This window comes from Mus caroli, unplaced genomic scaffold (genome assembly GCF_978045245.1).
Source record: "Mus caroli unplaced genomic scaffold, Mus_caroli_1 scaffold_8, whole genome shotgun sequence".
Classification (NCBI taxonomy): Eukaryota; Metazoa; Chordata; class Mammalia; order Rodentia; family Muridae; genus Mus; species Mus caroli.
Window position 1 is genome coordinate 142,542,898 of NW_028227263.1, and position 24,518 is coordinate 142,567,415.

Below are 24,518 nucleotides of genomic sequence, written 5' to 3' on the forward strand. Positions count from 1 at the left end.
GCGCGTTCAGGTGGGTCTGTGCTTGCCATGGCATCCATGTGGACTGAGGTCAGAGGACAATTTATGGGACTAGATCCTCTCCTAACAACATGTGGATTCCTGGAATTGAACTCAGGTCAGGCTTGATAGCAAGTGACTTTTATCCAATGAACTATCTTGCTAGTGCTCAAACAGATGGGAATCCATGCTTGAAGCATAACTATTTACAATAACCAAGAGGTTGAAGCAACCCAAATGTCTGTGTATAGATGAGTGGCTAAAAAAATGTGGCCTGTGTGGCCGGGAATGTGGTCAGTGTAAATGGAATGTTTGCCTAACATGTACAGTGCCCTGGATCCAATCCCCAGCACTGAATACACCACAAAAAATGTGTTGCGTGCTTCTAATCAACCCAGTCTCTTGGGAGATGGTAGCAGGAGGGTCAGGATTCAGCTGCATGGAGTGTTAGGATCAGCCTGGGAGATGTGAGACTGTGCCTAAAACAAAACAAACAAAACCCAAATAGAGTGGAGATATCATGACTGTTTGTAAATATTGAAAATTGTTCAGTGTATGGGGCAGTGATGATGTACATCTTTAATCCCAGTACTTGGGAGGCAGAGGTTGGTAGATCTCTTCGAATTCGAGGCCACCCCGATCTACAAAGCAAGTTCCAGAAAAGCCAGGCTACCCAGAGAAGCCCTGTCTCAAATTCCTCCCCTCAAAAAAAAAAAAAAAGAAGAAAGAAAAGATTGTACCTCAAATTCATAAACAGTCAAAACTTTAAAAAATTGTATTTCTCTCTCCTTTCCCCCTGTCTTTTTCTCTTTCTCTTTTTACATGCGTGTGCATGCACACACACGAATGTGCACATGTTTGTGCCCGTGGAGGCCTAAGGTTGACATCAGGAGTCCTCTCCAATGCTCTTCACTTTATTTATTGAGTCAGGGTCTCTCAGTTGAATCCAGAGCTCACTGGGATGAGGTGGACAAGCTGGCCAGCTGGCTCCTGAGACCACCTGTCACATTTCCTTGGAAGCATTGGCATTACAGGCTACACCAGGTCCACCTGATAGTTTCTTGCTCCTGGGGACTTAACCTCCAGTTCTCACACTAACACAGTGTATACTTTACCCACTGAGCTATCATTAATCCAGCATTTTAAAATGTGGGCACTGGGAATTGAACTCATATCCTCATGCTGTGTGGCCAGCGTTTTATCTTCTGATGCATCTCAGGCTGATGCTTGCCTCTGTAAGTGAAAATGGAACTCAATATGCCTTCAAAACACTGAAAAATGGGACAATAGCATGGGCTATTGATTATTATTAAATATATGTGTTATTGCTGTCAAGTCTGCTAACTGCCTGAATTCACTCAAGGCCCATGTGGTGGAAGGTGGAAGCTGGTAGAAGAGAATCAGCTCTTATAGCACATGCATACAACACACACACACATACACACACAGAATGAGTCGGAGTTCTCTAGAGTCACAGAACTTATGGGTAGTCTCTTTGTATTAAGGGAATTTGTTGGTGACTTACAGTCTGCAGTCCAACTCCCAACAGTGGTCAGCAGCAGCTGTGAATGGAAGTCCAAGGATCTAGCAGTTGCTCAGTCCCACAAGGCAAGCAGGCAAAGAAGAGAGAGTGAATCTTCCTTCTTCCAATATCCTTATGTATGCTTCCAGCAGAAGGTGTGGCCCAGATTAAAGGTGTGTGCCACCACAGTTGGATCTGGGACTTGCTTGTTCCAGGCAGTCCTTGAACTCAGAGATCTCCTTGCCAAAATCTAGGTCAGAAACATGTGTCTCCCAGCCTCAAGATCTGGATCACAGGTGAGCCCTCCAATTCTGGATTGTGGTTCATGTCAGATACAGTCAAGCTGACAACCAGGAATAGACACTACAGTTTGTATTCAGGTCCATGGAGTCCAGATGAAGACACTGGATGCCCTGAAACCGGAATGACAACTGGTTGTGAGCCACTGTGTAAGGGCTGGGATATGAACTCAGGACCTCTAGATGAGCAGCCTGTGCTCTTAATCACTGAGCCATCTCTCCAGGTCCCAAGTGTAATAATAATTATAATTTTAAAAACACTGATGAGGGAGCCCAACACCTTCCTCTGTCCCCACGTCCCGTGGCTTCTCACACCTCACATTTTAGCACCTCTTGTTTTCTTCTGTGCACGAAATGAGTAACCATGAATCATTTCTGGAGCTGATGCTGCAGACTCTGCGAGACCCTCACTCCTATACCTGGACACATAAGGGGAACTGCAGCTTCGTGAAGGCAAGAGGAGGGTGAGGGAGAGGGCAAGGAATCTGCAGCTTGAATCGTTTCTTGTTTTGTTTTTTTCTAGACAGGGTTTCTCTGTGTAGCCCTGGCTGTCCTGGAACTCACTCAGTAGACCAGACTGGCTTTGAACTCAGAGATCCACCCACATCTGCCTCCTGAGTGTTTACATTAAAGGCATGAACCATTATGTCTGCCTCCAACTCTGAATCTTTTCTTTTTTAAAACATGTTTACCTTTATTTTATGTTCCTTGGCGTTTTGCCTGCATGTATGTCTATGTGAGAATGTCAGATCTTGGAGTTGCAAACTGTTGTGAGCTGCCATATAGGTGCTGAGATTTGAACCCAGGTCCTCTGGAAGAGCAGTGAGGACCCTTAACCACTGTGCCATCTCTCCAGACCCTCTGATTCTTTTCTATGCAACCCCTCTGCACCCATCTTCTCCCACTGTAGCACACTGGTATCAGTGCAGCAGATTCAGGGAGCCTCTGCAAATCAAATGACCAGACTTCCCATGAAACTACAAGATGCCCAGTTAAATTACACTTTCAGAAAAAACAGGTGGGCTATAGCTCAGTTAGGAGAATACTTGTCTGGCATACACAGTTTTGGGTTCAGTCCTCAGCATCATATAAACACTGTGTGGCGTGGAAGCTTCTAATGCCAGCGTTCTGTAGGTAGAGACAGGAAGATCAGGAGTTCAAGGCCATCCTCAGTCACTTAGTGAGTTCAAGCCTAGGCTCCATGAGACTCTGTCTCCAAAATAACTAGGCCAGTGGGGTCAACTTGCTACCAACACACATGTTGTTGAGAAAGGGCTTCCTCGGCCTAAGCTGGGCCCCCACTCTGAATGCACATTGTGGCATATGTGCAGCACCCCTCCCCCCACCAAAAGAAAATAGTTAAATAAATAAAAATGTAAATTGAAAAAAACCCAACAAAATATTTCAGAAGAACTGCAAATACATGCGTGTGTCGGTGTGTGTATTTTTAGAATAAGTAAGGAGGAGGGAGGAGGGAGAGTGGAAGAGAGTTGGCAGAAGGCAGTGTTTGGAGGATTTGGGGATCAGGAATGAGGAATTCTCAAGAGTGAAGATTTGAGCATCCCTCATCCCCTCCTGTCTCCCTCTGGGTCCAGCCCCACACAGGGAATTGGTACTGTGTGTCCTAACAAATCTGTAGCCAGGCCATCCACTGCTCCAGCCCTCACTTTCATTTGAAAACCCTGGAACTCTGTCTAAACTTGGCCAAACTCAAATCCTCAAAGGGCGAAGTGAAAACAGAATGGTTAAATGAGAAACCATAACACAAAAATAGCTACCACTTTATTAACTGTATTCAGCTCTGTGTACTACAACCACAACCAAAATGTAATTTTATTGTATTTATAATTTTATATTTTATTTATATAGCTAATATACTAATATTATATAATATAAAATTACATTTTATTTATAATTTTTTTAAAGATATGGTTTTTCTTTGTAGCCTTGGCTGTCCTGCAACTTACTCTGTAGACTAGGCTGGCCTTGAACTCCTAGACATCCACCTGTTTCTGCCTCTTGAGTTCTGGGATTAAAGGTGTGTGCCATCACTGTCCAGTCAGGTAATATCTATTAGGTGTATATGATACGAGAGGCTTCTTTTAAAAAATTTGCTCACTAATCCTGCCAACTATCCTATAAAGTAGGTAATATTATTATCCAGAGTTAGGGATGATTGGACACAGACAGAGGACAAGACTGAGACAGAGACTCAATAATTTGGGCAAGATCACACAGTGAAGAAGTGAGGAAGCGGCCCTTGCACAGCTTCAGGGCGGTTCCTCTTTTGTCCTCAGCACAAGCTCTATTACATCTCTTCCTTGCTTTACCAATGTCTCTGCTTTTCAAATGTTAGACATCCCTTTTCAAATTTCCCTGATGAAGAAACACAAGCACAGGCATTAGTTTACGTATCACAGAGACATCTCACAAGGCCTTAGATTCAAACCCACAAGCACGGATTACAAGATGAAAAACCACTCACCCAAAGCAGCTGCCTGCAAACTCAGCAGGTGCAGAGAGCACAGATGCCAGGGCAAGATCACTTCCTCATATGGCTCAGTGGGCAAAGTGCTTGCTACACAAGTGTGAGGATCCAAGTTCAATCCCGTGCACCCACATAAAAACTGTGGTAGGTAGTGTTAGAGCACAGTAGCATGTGCGTTTATTCCAGAGGAAGAGAAAGATGGGTTTCTGAAGATTCCTTGGCTAGCCCATTTTGCCAAACTGGCAAGGCCTAGAAGAAGGAAATGAAATCATGGGGAAGTCCTTAGAGAACTGCCAGGACCCACCTTGTTGCTTTCTGCTTCCATGGGGTGTGCAGGCCTCCTCTACCACAGCAACAGACCCAAAGTCACAGGGCCAGCTGGCTGTGGGCTGAAACTTGAAATTGTAAGCCAAAATAAAACATTGGCTCTTTTAAGTTTTGCAAAGGTTTCCTTTAATATCTATCTACCTACCTATCTATCTATCTATCTATCTATCTATCTATCTATCTATCTATCTAACCTATTAGCTATCTAATCTATTATCTATCATCTATCATTTGTTTAATATTCTGTCATCTGTCTGTCTGTCTATCATCAGTCACTTATCTATCTATCAATCAATCTGTCTTAGCTAGGGTTTTACTGTCGTGAACAGACACCATGACCAAGGCAACTCTCATAAGAATAACATTTAATTGGGCTGGCTTACAGGTTCAGAGGTTCAATCTAGTATCATCAAGGCAGAAGCATAGCAATATCCAGGCAGGCATAGTGCAGGAGGAACTGAGAGTTCTACATCTTCATCTTAAGGCTGTTAGAAGACTGGCTTCCAGGCAGCTAGGAGTGGGGTTTTCAAGCCCATGTCCATAATGACACACTTCCTCCATCAAGATCACACCTACTTCAACAAGGCCACATGTCCTAATAGTCCCAGTCCCTGGGTCAAGCATATACAAACCATCACACCATCTATATCTATCATCTATGTATGTATGTATGTATGTATGTATGTATGTATGTATGTATCTATCCACCTATCTATCTATCTTGTGGTACTAAGGCTGGAACCCAAAGTCTTGCACATGCTATGTAAGCACCTACCACTAGCTCACCACTGCTACTGCCATGCTCCCAACCCCTCACTAGTGAATCCTCAGCCAGCACTCTCCTGCTGAGCCACACATACCCTCCTCCATGTATACATTAGCATTCTACTGCTAAATTATGTGTTTCTTGAGACAAAGTCTTCCTATGAAGCCCTGGAAGGCCCACTTGCCTCAGCCTTCCAAGTTCTGAGATGACAGGTGTCCACCACCACACTGACCTTAAGTTGGTCATCTGTTATCAACTATCTTCTCACAGTGACAAAAAGTTTCCCGCTTCCTGAGAGCCATGCTTGGGGAGGCGTGGAGCAAGGTTGCAGGCTCCTTGGTTGCCATATCCCAGGACAGTCCCTTCCTTGTCTTGATCCCAGGTAGGCCATTTTAAAGCTGGAGATGGCTGTGGATGCCTATAACCCTAGTGTTGGGAAACAGAGAGAGGCAGGCAGATTCTGGGTGCTTGCTAGTCAGCCAATCTAGCCAAAACAGTCAGCTTTCAGTTTAGTGGGAGACCTTGTCTTATAGGAAATACGGTAGAGAATGATAAAGGAAGATAGCTACCTGATGTTATCCTCTGGCTCAGGCATGCATGTGTTCCAGGTGGAGATTCCACAAGGCAGAACCATTTTCCCAAACCAGAGGCCCTTCCTTCCACCCTGCTAAGCCCCACAGTTGCACAGCTCTCTGGGATTGTCTGAGCTGGCGAGACACAAACTCAAAGAGAAAAGGAAATGGTTGGTGATCTTTCTTAGCACTTATCTCAGTTTATAATTACATGGCCATTAGCATGATGGTGGGATTAATATCTGTTTCCATGGGCAGACTGTCAGCTCCTCAGGGGTCCGTCTTCAGTCTCTACTGTTTGCCAGGCCTGAAGTGCCGCTTGATAAACAATAATAGCTGCAAAGGCAGATGCAGCTATGATCTGGTGCCAGGAGGCCTTCAAGCAGCTTTGCAGGGATTATGACCACATTTGCTTCTTGAAATGGCCCTGGGGGAAGCCAGTGCTGTGCTGAGCCTGTGAGCTGTCCTCACGATGATGGAATGAAGACACACACAAGTTAAGCAAGTTCCTCCAGCTACGTGGAGGAGCCACACTTTACAACAGACTTTTTTTTTTTTTTTTTTTTTTTTAGAACATCTGAATTTTTTAATCCTTCTTTACAGGTTACCTAGACTACTTTTGATTAAGAAAACTGTAGAAAGTTAGTAACTGCCACAAGCGGACGCCAGTTGGTGGCACGTGTCAATTTCCACAGAGTCCTGCTTTGCGGGGTGTCTGAATGCACTGCTCGGGGTCTCTGCTCAAACTTGCTGAAATCACTCATGGCAGATTTTAGTCCACAGGTCGCTTTTCCCCATATTTCTTTGTAAACTCTTCAGCATTCTTACAGAATTTTTTACGGTCCTTAGAGTATTCTTCAGCTAGGTCAGCCCGGAGTGGGTGCTCAGGCTGGGGGTCATTCACCAGTGCTATGAGGGACTGGATTACTTGGTCAGTCTTGGTGGCTGGCTTCCAGCTTTCAGCACTAATGACTGGCAGACAGACCTTCTCATCGATGTTAGGGTGGCAGATCTTTGTTTTAAATGTGATCTTGGGTGGTTTGAATGGATACTCTTCTGGAAAGTTGATTTCAATTCTGAAGGCTCCCTTATCATATGGAGGGTTGTCAGGAACAATAAGCCCTTGCCAAGTCAATAAATTAGCTTCATCAACCTGGATGTTACGGAAGTTTTTCATTCCACATTTGCGGATCTCTTCAAGCTCCTTCATCAGCTTCCTGCTGGCCGCCATCTTGGATCTGGTGCTGCTGCTTTCCCTACAACAGACTTTTTATTTTCTCTCTTTTTACGATTTTTGTTTGTTTGGCTGAATGATTTTTTTTTATTATTTTGATTTGTTTTGAGACTGAGTCTCACTATGTAGCCTTGGTTGGTGTAGAACTGTGTAGAAGACCAGGATGGCCTCAAACTCACAGAGATACACTGGCATCTGCTTTCCAAGTGCTGGGATTAAAGTATGCATCACCACACCCAGCCTCCTTTTATTAAGAGTTTTATCTCTGCCTGGTGAGATGGCTCAGTGGTTAAGAGCAATGGCTGTTCTTCCAGAGGTCCTGAGTTCAATTCCCAGCAATCACATGGCAGCTCACAACCATCTATAGGAGGATCTGATGCCTCTTCAGGCAGGCAGATGTATATGCAGCAGAGCACTCAGACATGAAATAAATAAAATATTTTTAAAATTTTAAAAAAGCGTTTTATCTCTAGTGTGTGTGTATCTCGTGTGTGTGTGTGTGTGTGTGTGTGTGTGTGTGTGTGTGTGTGTGTGTGAATGAGGAGGCCAGAAGAGGATATTGGAGTCCTTGGAGCTAGAGCTGTTCAAGGTGGGTTCTGGGAACTGAATTTTGTTGCTCTATACATAGATGCTAAAAAAAAAAAAAAAAAAAAAAAAAACCTTTACTATCTTATGTGTATGAGTGTTTTGCCTGCATATATATACATATATCCACATGTGTGCCTGGTACCTGTGGCCAAAAGAGATCAGATATTCTGGAGCTGAAGTTACAGATGGTTTTGAGCCACCCAGTGGATGCTGGGATTGAAACCTAGGTCCTCTGCAAGAGCAGCCAGTGCTCTTAACCAACAAGTCATCTCTCTATCCCCATGTGCATGCTTTTAACTACTGAGTCATCTCTCCAACCCAGACTTTCCCCTATGCAAAGCAATGGGTTTCCTCGTAACATACATTTTCATAGATCATTCTGGTTGGCCCACCCCACGTGGCATTTCTGTGGGATCTGGGGACTCCAAAGCCTGATCCTCAAACTTGTGCAGCAGTGCTTAACTGCTGAGCCAGTCTCTCCTGCCCCTGTGCCAGGTTTTCATTATGCACTCGTGATGTACATCTGAGCTCCATTTCCTTCTTAGTGGGAGCAGGACTGGCAATGGCCAGGGATGGGGTAGGACACGGGGTCTTTGGGCTATATGCCCAAGGGTGGTACAGCTGGGTAGTTTTAAAACACAGTAGTTCTATTTTTAGTTTTTTGAGAAACCTCCACACTGACTTCCATGGTATCTACACCAGTGAATAAAGGCTCACTTTCCCCAACATCCTCGCTGGCTTGTTGTCGTTCAGACATTCCACTGCTAGCTAAGGAAGGGCCTGTGATTCTCCAGCTCTCCACTCTCAGTGTCCTCTGCCCATTTCTGACCACATGCTCAGGCATGCTTTTTACTACGTTTCAGTTAGGTTTTGCCCAGTGTTTTCATCATAATTACAACTGCATTATAAGAATCATCACAACTCGGGCTGGAGAGATGGCTCAGTGGTTAAGAGCACTGATTGCTCTTGCAGAGGACCTGGGTTTGAATCCCAGTACCCTGAGTTTAATTCCCAGCAACCACATGGTGGCTCACAACCATCTGTAATGGGATCCAATGCCCTCCTCTGGTGTGTCTGAAAACAGCTACAGTGCAGTCATATACATAAAATAAATAAAACTTTAAAAAGAATCATCATAACTAGTTATAAATTTATGGACTTCGGCATGAGGGCTTTATTCCTGGGGAGTGTAATGCCTAAGGGGATTTTCTGTTACAATTTTTGAGACAGGAAATCATAAATGGTCCTGATTGTCCTAAAACTCACAGAGATTTGCTTATTTCTGCCTCTGGAGTGCCAGGGATTAAAGGTGGTTACTACCACAATTGGCATGCCTAAGTTTTGAGCTTATCATTCTTGCTTTTCTCATAATTCTATATTTTGTAGTAGATAGGAGTGTGGTGTGAAGGACCTGAGTCGGAATTCTACCTTCTTCCACATTATAGCTGCAGAGCTTTGAGAAGGGCCACCGTTAAGTTCTCAGATGGGTTATATTTGTATTGAGCCCTCAACAGCAGAGTGTCGGACTTGGCAGTGCGTTATAAAACACTTGGACCCGTGCCCAGCACACAGAGGTTTGTGCACAGGGAACTAAGAGATGAAGTCGGCTCTTCCTGCTGAGAGGCTCCAGATCTGACCCCTCACTTCCTGGTGGCTTTGAGAACATTTTGGATGAGGGAGCAGAAAACAGTGTAAAGCACTGGAGGATGGAGGGAGTGCTGTGAGATGCTGTGTTCAGGACTTAGTGTGGCCATTGCGCTCACAAACTCACAGCAGCTAAAGTCGCTGGCCCAAGATCAAGGCAAAAAGATCATTCAACATTCCAGCAGGAAGCACTGGCTGAACTCGGTCGGTAGCAGGGTGGGGGTGGGGTAGAAAGGTATATGGATATGTGTTGCAATGCCTTGTGGGACTGGGTGGGAGACATGCAATGCTTATATGTATCAAATTGTTACAGGATAAAAGATACTTTTATTAAAAAAAATGAAAAAAAAAAATCCTCACCTCTCCTTCATGTCCTCAGCAAGATGCAGGACACGAATCTGCCTTTCATGAATCTCAAATCCTGCCCAAACTCCACCTCTCATCACTCAAAGGCAGCTGCGTAGAGACTGCATATGCGTTTGTGTGTGCGGCTACATGCTGCGTGTGCATGTGTGGAGGCCAGATGTCAGCCTCAGGCATCAATACTCAGATGTTCTACGCTTTGGAGACGGTACTCTTCATATATAGTTTATGAAGAGGCTAGACTACCTGAAGAGCAAGATCTGGGAACCCTCCCGGCTCTGCCTCCCCAGTGCTGGGATCACAGACCTGGACCACCAGGCCCAGCTTTCCAACTCTGTCCTCATGCTTGCATGGCAAGCACTTTACTGACTCTCTACCTTCACATGTTTAATTACATTTTATTTGTGTCTATGTGTGCACATGTCATAGTGCGTGTATCTAGGTCAGAAAACAGATTTATGTGCATGTGTGTGTGCACAATTCAGGGTGCACATGTGGAGGTCAGAGGACACCTTTCTGAAGCTGGTCCTCTCCTTCCACCACGTGGGCTCTGGGGATAGAACTGGGTCCTCAGCCTTAGCAGCAAGTGCCTCACCCTCTGAACAAATCTTGATGCCCCCCCCCCCTTAACAGTTTTCAGTTTCTGTTCTAGAAACAACCACATTCTTTGGTGCCAAAGTCTGGATTCACCTGCTGGGGATGTTGTCACAAATCACTGCCAGGTGCTTGGACAACAAACCTGTCGCCTTATGGTTCTGGATGTTTTAAGTATAAAATACAGGTTGAGCATCCACTTTCCTTCCTTCTGAGGCTTGAGGCTGAGATCCACCAAGAGGCTTTCTCTTAAGTGTACAGATGGCTGTATTCCTGTATTCCTCCATGCTGTCTGCCCTCTGTGAGTACCCATTTCTGTGTACCAATCTCTCCTTTTCACTAGTTGGGCTGAATTTGGGCCAATCATAGTGACCTTGCTTTGATGTGATTATCTCTGGAACTACCTGGTCTCTAGAGCCACACACATCACTGAGGCAGGAGGATCACTCCAAGTATGCAACCAGCCTTGGCTACATAGGTTTTAGACAAGCCAGGACCTCAAAGCAGTATCCCTCTCAAAACAAACAACAAAACCATCTTTGGAGCTGGATAGGGTAGCACATGCCTGTAATCTTAGTACTCAGGATATCGACCTGGCTGCATAGTGAGATGATGTCTCAAATTCTAAAAATAAAACAAAGCAGAAGAACTACTTGGAAATAGGTAGAAGAGTGGCGTCGGGGAGAAGATGGAGAAGTGGTCCAAATCTATTTGTGTAAAATAAGCGACTGAGGGATTGGAGATACGGCTCAGCAGTTAAGAGAGCTTGTTATGGGCTGGGCACATAGCTCAGAGGTTAAGAGCACTGGCTGTTCTTCCAGAGGTCTGGAGTTCAACTCCCAGCAGCCACATAGTGGCTCACAACCATCTGTAGTGGGATCTGACGCCCCCTTCAGGCAGGCAGGTGTATATGCAGACAGAGCACTCATATACATAAAATAAATAATTTTAAAAAGGAGAACTTGTTACCCTTGAAGAGGACCCAGGTTTGATTCCCACTCACATGACAGTAGTTTCAGGGGTTGTGACACCCTTTTCTGAACTCTGATGGCACCAAGCATGCAGGAGGCACACAGACATTCGGTCAAAATAGTCAAACATAAAATAAAAATCAATAAATTAAAAAAAATTGTATAAAACCTAACTTTTATAAAGTGAATATGAATGCAAGCTTGCGTGTACACACACACACACTCACATACCAAACTGTAACCAAATGAGAGTCCCTGGTACATGTACTTTTAGTGATGAACAAGATTTAAACTGTGGCAATGTCTGTGTTCTAAACTGTTACCTTTTCCAAGTTCTTGTCTGCCACCTGTGGGGGCATGTGAACACTATCAGGACAGATAGCAGCATGTGGCCAGTGAGTGGAAAGGACTGGGGTTCCTTGTTCCACCCTAGAAAGCATGCGCTCCAACACAGACAGGCTACAAACCAAGGCTGTCACATCTTCAAACCTTTAATCCCAAGTCAGATGACAGTGAAGTCGGACCAGGGCTCTTCCCTGTCCCACCAGGCAGTCATAGGACATCTCTCCCTTGAGTGAATCAGTATAGACTTGGACAAAGAAAGCTCCCAAATCCTTCCAGGACCTAGCCCTCTCACCAGCTAAAACTCCATCAGTCCCAGAAGTTTCCCCACAGAGCCTCATTTGCATATAACCTCTTCCCGTCCTAACTCAAGCAACCCAAAATCATCTACCAAGAAAAAAAAGAGTGTGTGTGTGTGGGGGGGGGGTGTCAGAGTTTAGCATCTACCTTTGTTGCTTCTGCCTTAGTTCTTAAGGGGTCTCTCACTGAACCTGACCTCATTAATTGGCTAGACTAATTAGCCTATCAGTGAGCTCCAGGGTTCCTCTAATCTCTGCCTTCGCAACAATGGAATTACAGACTTGTGCTGCTGTGCTGGCTTTTAAAGTGGGTTCTGGGGATTCAAACTCCATTCCCTCAAGCTTGCTCAGCAAGCACTTTACTCACTAAGCCATTCCCCTCACCCCCAAAAGCGTTATTTACAGAGAGAAGATGAGGGAGGGACCAAGACATTTTGTGAAATGGGCCCCCCAGAGTGGGAAAAACAATTTCTCTAGAAGAGAGATGAAAACTCTTGAGGAGAAAGCTGGAAACTGAGACAGGGTTGGCAGATGCCTTCAGAAAGCAGGCTCTAGGCAGTTGGGCCACCCCACTTGGGGCACAGTGACCTCCAGGGCCAGGAAGGCAAGGTGAGCAGGAGGAAACAGACTCCCCCCAGCAGCAGGATTAGACCAGCACCCACACCACAGCCTAAGGACCAGGAATACTCATAGGCCAGGCGTGGAGCTGGAGGGGTCTCAGGGTTGACTCCCTGCAGCAGGGCTCCTACGGAATGCCGGAACACCTCCAGGCTGACAAAGAGCAGCAGGCCTGTGCAAGAAGAAGAGAGTGAGGCTCTTAGCTCCAGTCCAGGTTTGAGACTGTCACCCGTCATCCCTTTATCAACCAAGGAACTGAGGATCCTCTCATGCTTGTCCTCAGTCATTCAACAGTCACCTTAACTCCACAAATGGAATGGGGGCTGAAAATATTATGTCTGTACTTAACATGCAGACCTCCCCTACCCCGTGTGTGTGTGTGTGTGTGTGTGTGTGTGTGTGTGTGTGTGTGTGTGTGTGTGTGGTGTGCACTATGTGAGTGTAATCTCCACAGTGATCAGAAGAGGGCAACAGATCTTCTGTATTGGCGTTCCAGGCAGTTATGAGCAAACACATTTAACCATTGAACAATCTCTCTAACACCTCCAAAAAATTTAAGTAGGGAGAATCAGGAATGATTGTGCATGCCTATAATCCCATTACTAAGACAGGAGGATTGCCTTAATAAGGCCAGCCTGGGAGCTAATAAATTCTAAGTCAGTTATGGATATAAAAAAAAACAAATGACAACAAATGTGGGGAAAGGAGAACTATGCTTAGCGTTGGTGTGAGTGTAAAATCTGGTAGCTGCTTGGGAATCAGCATTCCTGCATGAGATTCTTTTTAAAAGTAGGTTGAGCAAGCCAAGGGAAGCAAGCCAGTGAACAGTGTTCTTCCATGGCCTTGACACCAGTTCCTGTCTCCTAGTTCTGGCCCTGCATCAGTTCCTGCTTTGACTTTCCTTAGTAATGTACTGTTACTTAGAAGCATGAGATCAAAGAAACCTTTTCTCCCTATGGATGTGGTGTCCATCACAGCAATAAAACCCCTAAGACAATAACATCTATCATTACAACATCGCTAATGATGTAATGACACCATCACCATCACAGCTACCACACAGATGTTAGCATCTACCACCATCATCTCTAGAGTCACCACCATGAACAATTTTTTTAAAAGTCCTTCTGCTGCCATTAGTGTTTGCGTGGCTATGAGACGTCACTTGACTTTTCTGAGTCTCAGTACTCTTACTGACAAAATGATAACTCATAATCTTTGGGGCTGGAGAGATGGCTTGGTGGGTAAGAGCACTTGTTGCTAGTGCAGAGAACTCGGGATGCACTCCCAGCACTCATATGACAGCTCATTACCATCCGTAACTCCAGCTCCTGGGAATCCAGTGCCCTTTTCTAAACTCCTCAGCAATGGACATAATGCAAAAAAAAGCATTGAGAGAGAGAGAGAGAGAGAGAGAGAGAGAGAGAGAGAGAGAGAGAGAGAGGAGTCTAAAAAGATAGCTCAGCCATTAAATGTACTGGCTGTTCTTCCAGAGTACCTGGGTTCAAATCCCATTATCAATACTCCAAGATCTGACACCCTCACACAAACACATATGCAGGCAAAACACCAATACACATAAAATAAAAATGAAAATAATAATTAAAAAATGTCAACCTTTAGCTAGTCCACTCACTGTAATGCTTTGAGCTAGATGTAAACTAGACTGAAGTCTTTGTGATATGACATTTTTTTTTTTCTGGATCCTCACCTACACTACCTGCAAACTCCAAGTCCAACACTCAAAGACTAGAGACCTTCTGTAATGGTTTGAATAGGTCTGGCCCCCTCCAGGTTCATGAGTTTGAATGCTTGGCCATAGGGAGTTGCATTTTTAGGAAATGTGGCCTTATTAGAGGAAGTGTGTCACTGTGGGGTAGGCTTTGAAGTCTCCTATGCTCAGGCTCCGCCCAGTGCGGAAAAGTCTTCTCCTGGTTGCCTTCGGATCAAGATGTAGAACTCTTGGTTCCTCCAGCACTGGAGGCTGCCATGCTTCCTGCCATGATGAGAATGGATTGAGCCTTTGAATTAAATGTTTTCTTTATGAGTTGCCTTGGTTATGGGGACTTTTCACAGCAATAAAACCCTAAACCACCTTCTGAATGGCTTGAGACTCATCTTCAGATCTACTCAGCTCGTGAGCCTCTTTGACCTCCAGCATGCAATAGTGCTCAAAGTCCTGCCTGATACTCCTACTGTACAACAGTGTTGGAGACTCCGGGCCAAATCTAAAAAAACATGTGGAAAAATGCAAATGTCATGCAACAACAGGCTTAGAATGTTCCTAGATTTTAGATTTTACATGAATTCGCTCCAACTCCTGGCATGCAACAGTACCTGGAGATCACCCCCTCCCCTTGACATGAAGCAATCCTTGGCAATCCCATGTCCAAATCTAAATAGTATTTGGAGACAGTCTACTCTTCTGCCAATAACAGGATTTGGAATTCCATCTCTGAGCCTACAACAGCCCTTGAACTGCCCTCGCCTCTACTCCCAGCATTGTGGAGAGATCCCAGTCTCAGTGTGTAAAGATTCTTGGCACTCACAGCTCCAAATCTAAAATAGCATTAAGTCTAAATAAACCTTGCCAGAAAAGTCTCTGGAATTCTTCCACCTTTGAATAATATACTAGAACCCTTGGGTTTCTCCTCATTCCCAACATGCTTGGAGAGTCTACTTCCCAGCATGCAACATTATGTGGAGTTCCCACTGCTCAACACTCAAATATGTGTGGGGATCCTAATTTCCAGCATGCAACAGTTGGTAGAGACTCATGCAACAGTGTTTGGAGAAACACCTCCCAGCATGCAATAGGGTCTTCCCACCTCTAAGTAAGTAACTGTGTGTGGAATCCCACCTCCCAGCATGCAGCGATGTGTAGAGATCTCACCTCCCAGCATGCAATGTCTTTGGCCCTCACCTGAGAGGCCAAAGCAGACAGCTCCCAATCGGAGCAGGGACTCTGCACCTTTACTGAGCACCATGATGACACAGAGGCAGCCCAAGGCCATGGCCGTCAGGCCCAGCACAGCTATCACGGCAGCTGCCAGGTTTACCTCTGCAAGAGGGGCCAAGGAAGGGATAGAGAATGTGGGAATAGGAGAATAGACAGCACTCCTCTGTAAGAACCAGAACCAGAAAGATGGAAAACTTGAAAGACCTCCTGAGAGTGTGTTACATTGTTGAAGGGATGGAGACCCAGACGGGTCAGTTAGTTACTTGGCTCAAGTTAGAGCACAAGGGGCACGTGGCCAGGTCAGGGATACTGGGGTAACCAGCTGCTACTTATTCTTTGGTCATCACTGGGTTACAGATGATGAAGTTGAGGGAACAGAGGTAAAGGTGATTCATTATCTTGCAACCATCTAGGTTGTAATTCTCCCCAACTACTCCTCAGCTGGAAAATCCTGGTAAGGCCCTGTCAATCGTAGGCTCTGGGAAATCCCTGTAAAATCAGGATTAGAAGTGCCCAGTGTGGTGCTCAGCACATAGTAGGTGGTCCATATGATTTTACCAAAGGTACACAGTGACCTGAGCCAGCTCACACAAGAAAAGAATGTAAAAGGTAAGGGGTACGCGTATACACCTGGACTCATATGCTTACCTGCTTGGTCTCATTAAATCCTTATTTAAAAACAAAACAAAGAATGAGGGACATGGAATGATCCCAGTTCCTTTGCTGGGGCACTGGAGTGATGTTCGAGAAGCTGGACTTAGGTAGAAAGGACAAAGTTCTCAGAGTTGCAGTACTGACTACCGTAGTATCTACCAGACATCATTTTAAGTTCACTTAAGTTAAAATTAAAAATGCATTTCCTCCCATTACACCTGCCATCTTCTGTGTACTAGGCTGTCACACGTGGCTGGAAGCCATCATATGGACCAGTGTATACACGTAACATTTTCATATACAATTTTGTAGATTTAGATTTATTTGGGTTGGGATCTTGTCTCTGCCCTTTTGTGGGAAAAGAAAAGTAATTCTCTCAACAATTTTTGACTTGATTTCTCCCCTGAATGATGAAGCTGAAGTCCAAGCCTTGCTGGCTTGTAGCAAGGACCAGAACTGTGCTAACAAACTTGGTGCTGGGCTTAGCATATAAAATGTCCTTATAGTGCTTGCTACAGAGAGCAGGTATGATTTGCCCAAGCCATACAGCACAGGTGGAGTAAATGGCCAGTAGGATAGACACAAGCTCTAATGATCGATGTCCATATTCTTTTTTGTTTGTTTGGTTGGTTTTGTTTTTGTTTTTGTTTTTGTTTTTGTTTTTGTTTTTCGAGACAGGGTTTCTCTGTGTAGCCCTGGCTATCCTGGCACTCACTTTGTAGACCAGGCTGGCCTCGAACTCAGAAATCTGCCTGCCTCTGCCTCCCGAGTGCTGGGATTAAAGGCGAGCGCCACCACGCCCGGCTGATGTCCATATTCTTAACCTACCATCACTTCCAAATTCGAGACATCCACAGAGGCTGAGCCCATCCTGAGCACAATGCTGTCCGTCACTCCTTCAGAGCAGTCATCCTACTCCCAGCCCTCCCTTGTCACCATATGAGAGGTCCTCACCTTTCTTGGTGGTTCGCTGGAAGATGTGCGCATTTTCCCCCGTGGTGAAGAATTTGAAGTAGGTGCAGTTTGCTTCTATGGGGTGCAGGGAGAAAAAAAAGGGGGAAGTGATGACATGAAGTTTTGTATAAGCTCAAGGCTGGATATTTCCCAGACACTACAGGGAACTAAAAATAAAGTATTAGTATGGCTGACACATAAGAGGAGAGGAGAAAAATCAGGCTGGCAAGGTGGTTTAGCTTGTTGCTAAGCCTGATGTCCTGAGTTCAATCCTTGGAATCCACATGGTAGAAGACTCCAGTGGGCCCCCCCCCACACACACACACACATTGTGAGAGGGGAATAAATTAAATGTACAAAGGTGGGAAATGACACTGAAGTATAAATACACTTGCCATATCACTGATGCTCGGAGACTGAGGTTTTAACCTCAAGCCCTTCTATCTAAGGGAACCATTAACCTCTCTGGCCCTCTGATTCTTCCTCTCTCCTGGCTCTTTCATGTGAGTCTGAGAAGCAAGTGGATTGAAAATGAGTTATCATTTTATTCAACAAAGGACACCAAGATGCAGGTACCAGGAGTCTAAGAGACTCAGGAAAGATTCCTCTCCTATGCTACATACACAAAGGGCTCCTGCAGATTAGCGAGGGGGTAGAGAAGTAAACCTATTGAAACACTGGCAAAGGATAGGAATAGCTATTCACAGGAGGGCAAGTCTGGATAGTTCACAAGTACACGAAGAGAGACTTTGCTGCAGCAGGAGTCAGAGGAACGCAACTTGAAGCAGCAGGGAGATGCCACTTCAGATCAATTAGATGGGCAAATATTGAAAGGGCAGTATCAAGCATTGGAGGGATAAGAGGAAGCAGCTGGGAGTGTTAACTGTCACTATCTATGTATGAAGGACTCTAGCATACTTAGAAAATGAAATACAGGTGTACAGCAGGCAGTAACAGTCCAGTCAGCAGTGGGCTGTGTGTATGACTGAGGCACAGTAAGAATATGTCACCCTGCAGCTGGAGAGATGGCTCAGTGGTTAAGAGCACACATACCATCCCTGCCAGGGACCTGAGTTAGGGCCCTAGTGTCCATATGAGGCGGCTTACAATAGCAGATCCATACTAGAGAATCTATTGCTCTTTTCTGGACTCTGTGGGTACCTGCATTCACCATCCTCACGTATACACATAATTCAAAAGTAGAAATCAAACAAGCCAAGGCTTTGTCATATAGCAGCCATCATAGTCTATCTACACAAGCACACACTTTGATTCTCAAGATGTTTTCCTTAACATGCATCTTTCAGAAGACATCTCTACCACTAAGTGACACATGTCTATGTGTCTATGCTATGTGACACAATAATTTTACTTCTGGGTATTCCAAGAAGAAAATAAAACACATATAGGACTATAGATATGGTTGTTCTCTATGGCATTGTATACTGAGCTGGAGAAGGAATTAATCTTTTGTCCATCTCTTGGGCAATATATAGTTGAGATAGACACTCTAATGGACATCTTTACAGCATAAAGTAGCCCATAAACTACAAAAGTATAAAGCAAATGAAAGAGGTTTGGAAATCACAATGTTGAGCAAGAAAAATTACATTGAAAATAATATAAAATCACATGATACCTTTTTTTTTTTTCAAATCAAAACACACATGTATATAAACTCAAACTCTATATATTTCCAAATCAAAACATTTGTGCATGGATATAATATCGAACACATTAGAGGATTGAATTAGGAAAGGGTTTTGTTGTTGTTTGTTGGTTGGTTGGTTGGTTGGTTGGTTGTTTTGAGACAGAGTCTCCCCATGTAAGCCTTTGTTATCCTGGAACTTGCTTCAGATTCACAGAGATCTTCCTGCTTCTGCTTCCCCAGTGCTGGGATTAAAGGTGTTACTACCATGCATACATTTTTTTTTTGAGACAGGGTTGTTTGTTTGTTTGTTTGGTTGGTTGGTTTGTTTTGAGAGATAAGGGTTTATTTAGTTTGTTGTTGTTGTTGTTGTTGTTGTTGTTGTTGTTGTTGTTTGAGACAGGGTTTCTCTGTATAGCCCTGGCTATCCTGGAACTCACTTTGTAGACCAGGCTGGCCTCAAACTCAGAAATCCGCCTACCTCTGCCTCCCGAGTGCTGGGATTAAAGGCATGCGCCACTACTGCCAAGGTTAATAATTTTTAAAATAGGGAGATGTTGTGCCAGTAGGGGCTACATGAGACCTTTTTAAAATGAAAAAATTTAAAGACAGAGCATAAGAAGGACCTTGCAGAAGCAGACAATAGTCTTCTTATAAACATATGTAAGATTCACTAAATACCTTTGCTAATTTAGACTTGAGAAAGCTTAAAGTTAACAGGATGTTCTAACTTCCTAAGGCAAGGTTTTATGTATTCTAAGCTGACTTTGAACTTGCTATGAAGCTAAGGATAGTCTTGAACTACTGACCCTCCTGCCTCCACCTCCCAAGTGCTAGGATTACAGGTGTATACCTCCGTGTCTGTTTTACATGGTGCTGGGGTCAGACTCAGGGCAAGCACTCTGCCAATTACCTACATCCTGACTCCCAAAGTGTATTCTATAGTGACCTATTCTGTGTATGAGGAAACTCAAATACAAGGAAAAAAAAAAAAAAGGAGGGGGGATGCGGAACCACAGAGGGTAGAGAACATTGGAAAGGGAGCCAGATAGTTTGGAGAAGTGGAAATGGCTAAATCTATGTCAAGTGATAGTATGGGGCATGCCCAATACAAGCTCAGGGAAAAGGGATTTGCAATTTCTAGGCCAGAGCAGCTGCAAGTGAATTGTACAGAGCAGTCTGTCCTGCAGCACCAAGAGGCAAAGGGCACTTCCCATGGAAGAAGATGCTCTTTGCAGCTGGTTATCAACTACAGAGAGAGCTAAAGAGTCCCTTCTGGGCCTGGGTGTGGTGTCTGGAATCTCATTTGGCTGCTAGAAACAGGATTTTATGTCCATGTGCCTCAGAGAATAGGGCAAACCCACTTGGAAAACAACAGGGTGAGTCCCTCTCTGACAGCCAAGGGACATAATGGCTTTCTTTAAATTTTTAAAGGAAGTTATTTTTTGAGACAGTGGAGTCCAGGATAGGTCCTCTGATAACGCAGAATTATGGGGAGCTGGTAGTGGCCTTGGAAGAATGGTAAAGTCCTCTTGTTTTGTTTCTGATACAAGGTATTATATAGCCTAGGCTGGCCTACAACTCACTATGTAGCCGAGCTGGTTTTGTACTCCTGGTCTTCCTCCTGCCTCCTGAGTGCTGGTGCGGTGCACGTGCCACCATGCTCAGTGGTGAAATCCTGACAAGCAGAGGGAAGAGAAAGGGAAGCACACAGTAAAGTGGCAGAGGACAGTCTCTTCCAAAGAGTGAGGGCCTCTGAGATCTTTTTAAGCACTAGTGACATGCAGTAAGGCATAGTTCTTAGAAACAGAGACACCCAAGAGTCAGACCCCATAAAGCTATCCTGAGGCTTAGATTGGGAGCTAAGAGTTGTTGCTCCTTATTTTCCTTCCCTGTAGAACAGGTCTGGGGGTAATCTATCACTAAGCTATGCTCCAGTCCCTCACTGGGGAACTCTAGACAGGTGCTCTGAGCCACACTTCCAGCCCCTTAGTGGGGGGCTCTAGGCAGGTGCTCTGCCACAGGACTACACCCCAGCCCCTCTCTGAAGGATTTTAGGCAGGTGCTCTACTACTGAGATACGCCCCCCATGCCCCCAGTTCTGGGTTTGATTTTTTTTTTAAAGATTTATTTTATTTGTTATACGTAAGTACACTGTAGCTGTCTTCAGACACCAGAAGAGGGCATCAGGTCTTGTTACAGATGGTTGTGAGCCACCATGTGGTTGCTGGGAATTGAACTCAGAACCTCCAGAAGAGCAGTCAGTGCTCTTAACCTCTGAGCCATCTCTCCAGCCCCTCTGGTTTTGATTTTTTTGAGAGAGGATCTCACAGAGTTGCACAGGCTGTCTCTGAACTCCCTCTGTATCCCAGGGTGCCCTTGAACTCACATCCCTCCTGCCTCAGCCTCCTGAATGCCTACGGTTACAGACCTGTACCACCAGACCCAACTGGCATCCCATATTTGTTTTTGTCATCCCATTTTGCAAAGGTTTGGGATCATCTCGATTGAAGTGCCAAACAGTGAGAAACAGCAAAAGGAAACTGTTTAAGATCAGGACAGACATACCTGTCTGTCAGGCCACAGACAGTGAAGGCATTCCACTTAGCTATTAAAGGCTTAGAACATCCTATTTTGGGTTCCATATCACATCTGAAAAAGTAGGGATTGAGGAATGAAAAAAAAATCCATCCAGAGCCCAGAGGGAGTGAAGGTGAAGTATGTTCCTTGAGGGGTCCTGAGAGAAGACTGGGTACATGCTGGGGACCAGCATGGCAAAGATCTCATCAAGCAAATATAACCAAAGTGGGTTTGATGGGTGTCAAAAGAGGTAAAATAAACACATATCCAGTTCCTAGGGGAATGTAGAATATCCCACTAAGCAAAGGGCATAGCATGTTTTGTCAGAGAGTAAGAGGCACAGCTGAGAGCAGAGGAACCACCATGTGGTTCCATGAGGGGTGTTGAGTGTCTGTAGAGTAAGAGAGGAGGGCTATAATGTCTGTCCCGACCATGTCGAGGCGAGAGGTACTGGAAATAAACATTTCTAAGGAGGTACAAAGTGCACCCAGAGCTGTGAGAAGACCTGGTAAGAACTTCAGTTGATTGTATCTGAAAACAGAGAATCGGCACAGAATTTTTTTTTTACTTCCGGGTGGGCGTAGGGTGGTCTGTCTCCACAGAGGCACACAGAATGGGAATGTGGGATGTCTCCAGGCTTCTAGTTAAGGGCACAGGCTGTCTGTGGGTGCATGGCTGTCTGGTGGGGAATTCAGGCAGTTCTAGGGGATATGGGTTGGCGGGGGTGTATACAGGCTGTTGTTCTGAGGGAACCAGCTGGGTTTGGAAGCACAGGCTGTCTGAGGGGTACAGGCTGGTCTGGGGCATAGGCCACAGCTAGAAGGCAAACTTTAAGAAACAAGTTTCTTTAGGGCATATGCTAATTAGGGATATGAGCTATGCCCGAACATCTCTCACTCTCTCCAACCCCCTTTCTCTCCAGTTTCTGTGAGCACAGGTTGATTTGGGCACAAACATTCTTGGGGGATAAGAACAAGACAAAGGTTTCCCCCAGACAAAAGTTTCTTTCTCCCTGACTGTGGGACACAGACCTGGGCTCAGAACACAGCCTCTCACCTCCTGGCAGCTCAGCTGGGCCACAGGTCTCCCTGCCCGCGGGCACATCCGCCTGCCACAGTCGCTTGATGCACACCTTCCACAGCCCCAAATGGGCGGCCTCACAGACGGCGCTGCCATTGGTCTTGTATGTATTGAGTTCCACCCAGAACTCGGTGCCCACAGCCAGCACAGCCAGAGTAGCACCCACGATTGCCACCAGCAACCCCAGCTTGATCTTGCCCTCTCGCTCCGGAGTCAAGCCGAGATTCTGCTGTTCTTGGGCACGACGCCGGCCCACAGCTGTCCGGCGTCGGTCTTCCTCTTGCATGAAGAAGTTAGACCACATCATGATGATGGGATCCGCTGGAGCTCAGGCGAGCTTCAAGGAGTCAGAAAGACCTGTGCAGCGGGTCCTAAGGGGCAGGGAGCAGGGCCTAGACTTTCAAAGGAAGTAGTAGGCTCAGTGTCAATTAGATTGGGAATGAGAAAAAGCTGAGCCCCAAATGCAAGAGTGGAGGCCTTTGCCCCTGAGAAGAGAAACTAACTAACTTTATTTTTGGCCTAAGGATGTTACCAGGGCTTATGCACATGAATGTGGCACAGGTGAGGCCTAGAGAAAAAGCTAGGCTACTCTGCAGTTTACCTAGCCAATGGGAAGACTTGAGGAGCCCAAGGGAAAACTTGCCCAGTTTCCAAAGGTTGCTGATGGGGTCCCCCGTAAGTAAGTCTCACAGTTTTCCCAAAGAGGGGAGCTGAGGTTTTTCCTGTGTTTGAGATATAGTTTAGATTTCTTCTGGCTCAGAATTTGAGAAAGGAGGAATCTCAGAATACTTTTGGGCTCTACAAGAGTTAGAATTGGGATTTCACTGGTAAAGTTAGAAATCGCTCCAAATCTCAGAGAGGCAAGGGGAAGCTCTAGTATTCACAGCAAATCTGGGACCCCACTGGAATTCGAGGGGGTATGGGCGAGCCAGGGACTACTCAAAAAAGAGCCCAGGTTTCCTACAGTGGCTGAGAATCACAATGAAGTCCAGAAAAAGAGGCTGGGGACTGTCTGTAGTCAGGACAGGGCTCAGACCAAGGCACTGTGGTCCACACTCTGGCTCAGAAAACCAAGGCAAAATACCCTGGGGGACACAGGAGTTGGAAAGGGTCTCTCAGTCAGTCTGTCTGCAGTTACTCCGCTCCCCCTCCCCCGGGCTCCCAAGTCCTGCTCGGCCAGGATCGCGCCAAACTCAGCTCAGGGTCCCGCGCTCCCTTTGGACTTCCCACCCGGGTCTCCCGGGCACGGGTCCCTTGAGCTCTCCTGCCTCTGCGCCGCGCCGGCCCCAGCTCCGCGATGCCTCCGAAGCGTCCAGCTTTGCTCGCCTCTACCCAGTCAGCCCTCCGGACCTGCTGCGCTCGCTCCCTTCCTCGCCCCATCCGCCCACCCCCTCACCCCACCGGCTATTTCAGGCTCGACCCGTAAATAACACTCGCACCTGTCGCAGGCGCCTGTTGCCATAGGGATCCGGGTATTTTAAGGGGACAAGGGGCGGGGGAGGGAGGCCTCTTGGAAGGAGGGGCTGGGGGCCGGGTCTTCAACTGACCGAACGAAGGGGGAGATCTGTTTCCCCAAGGGTCCCGGACCGGGCTGCAAAGTCCAAAATCTGGATCTCAAAGAGCCAGTGAAGTCAGAGAACTTGTGTTTCTGTCCTGAGCAGTCCAGGCTGGAAGCTCCCTAGCTGACTTGCTGGATTCTGAGGTCCAGAGGCTTGGAAGAAGTACTGGGGGTGGGGGCGGGGTGGACTCTTTGAGTCTGAAGGAGAGCTCCAGTACCTAGTACCGGCTTCTGGGTTTGGAGGAGGTGGGCTTGGTCTGGATTCTTAAAGTCTGGGGGAGGAGAGGCAGGGTATGTGGTTTGAGGGTTTCCGGGAGAAGGGTTGAACTCCTAGTATGTGGGAACAGAGCTTCAGCATAGGCTCCTGGTCCTGAGGGAGGAGGACTAAGGTCTGGATTGTGGGCCTGAGAGAGGAGACCTGGAACCTGACTCCAGTCTGGACAGGGGAGTGGGAGTAGGGC

At 45.9% G+C, this 24,518-nt stretch overlaps 1 protein-coding gene and 1 pseudogene across 1 annotated transcript; both read right to left on the reverse strand.

The window, feature by feature from the left end:
* Nucleotides 1-6,557: 6,557 nt before the first annotated feature.
* LOC147003758 (ubiquitin-conjugating enzyme E2 L3 pseudogene) lies at nucleotides 6,558-7,221 on the reverse strand (annotated as a pseudogene).
* Nucleotides 7,222-12,557: 5,336 nt separating this feature from the next.
* Cacng6 (calcium voltage-gated channel auxiliary subunit gamma 6) lies at nucleotides 12,558-22,806 on the reverse strand. The gene is made up of 4 exons (XM_021169062.2): nucleotides 22,476-22,806; nucleotides 17,192-17,266; nucleotides 15,548-15,685; nucleotides 12,558-12,796 (listed from the first exon to the last, which is right to left on the reverse strand). Exons 1-4 carry the CDS (start codon nucleotides 22,804-22,806, stop codon nucleotides 12,558-12,560), a joined length of 783 nt encoding a protein of 260 aa, XP_021024721.1.
* Between the last annotated feature and the right edge of the window lie 1,712 nt (nucleotides 22,807-24,518).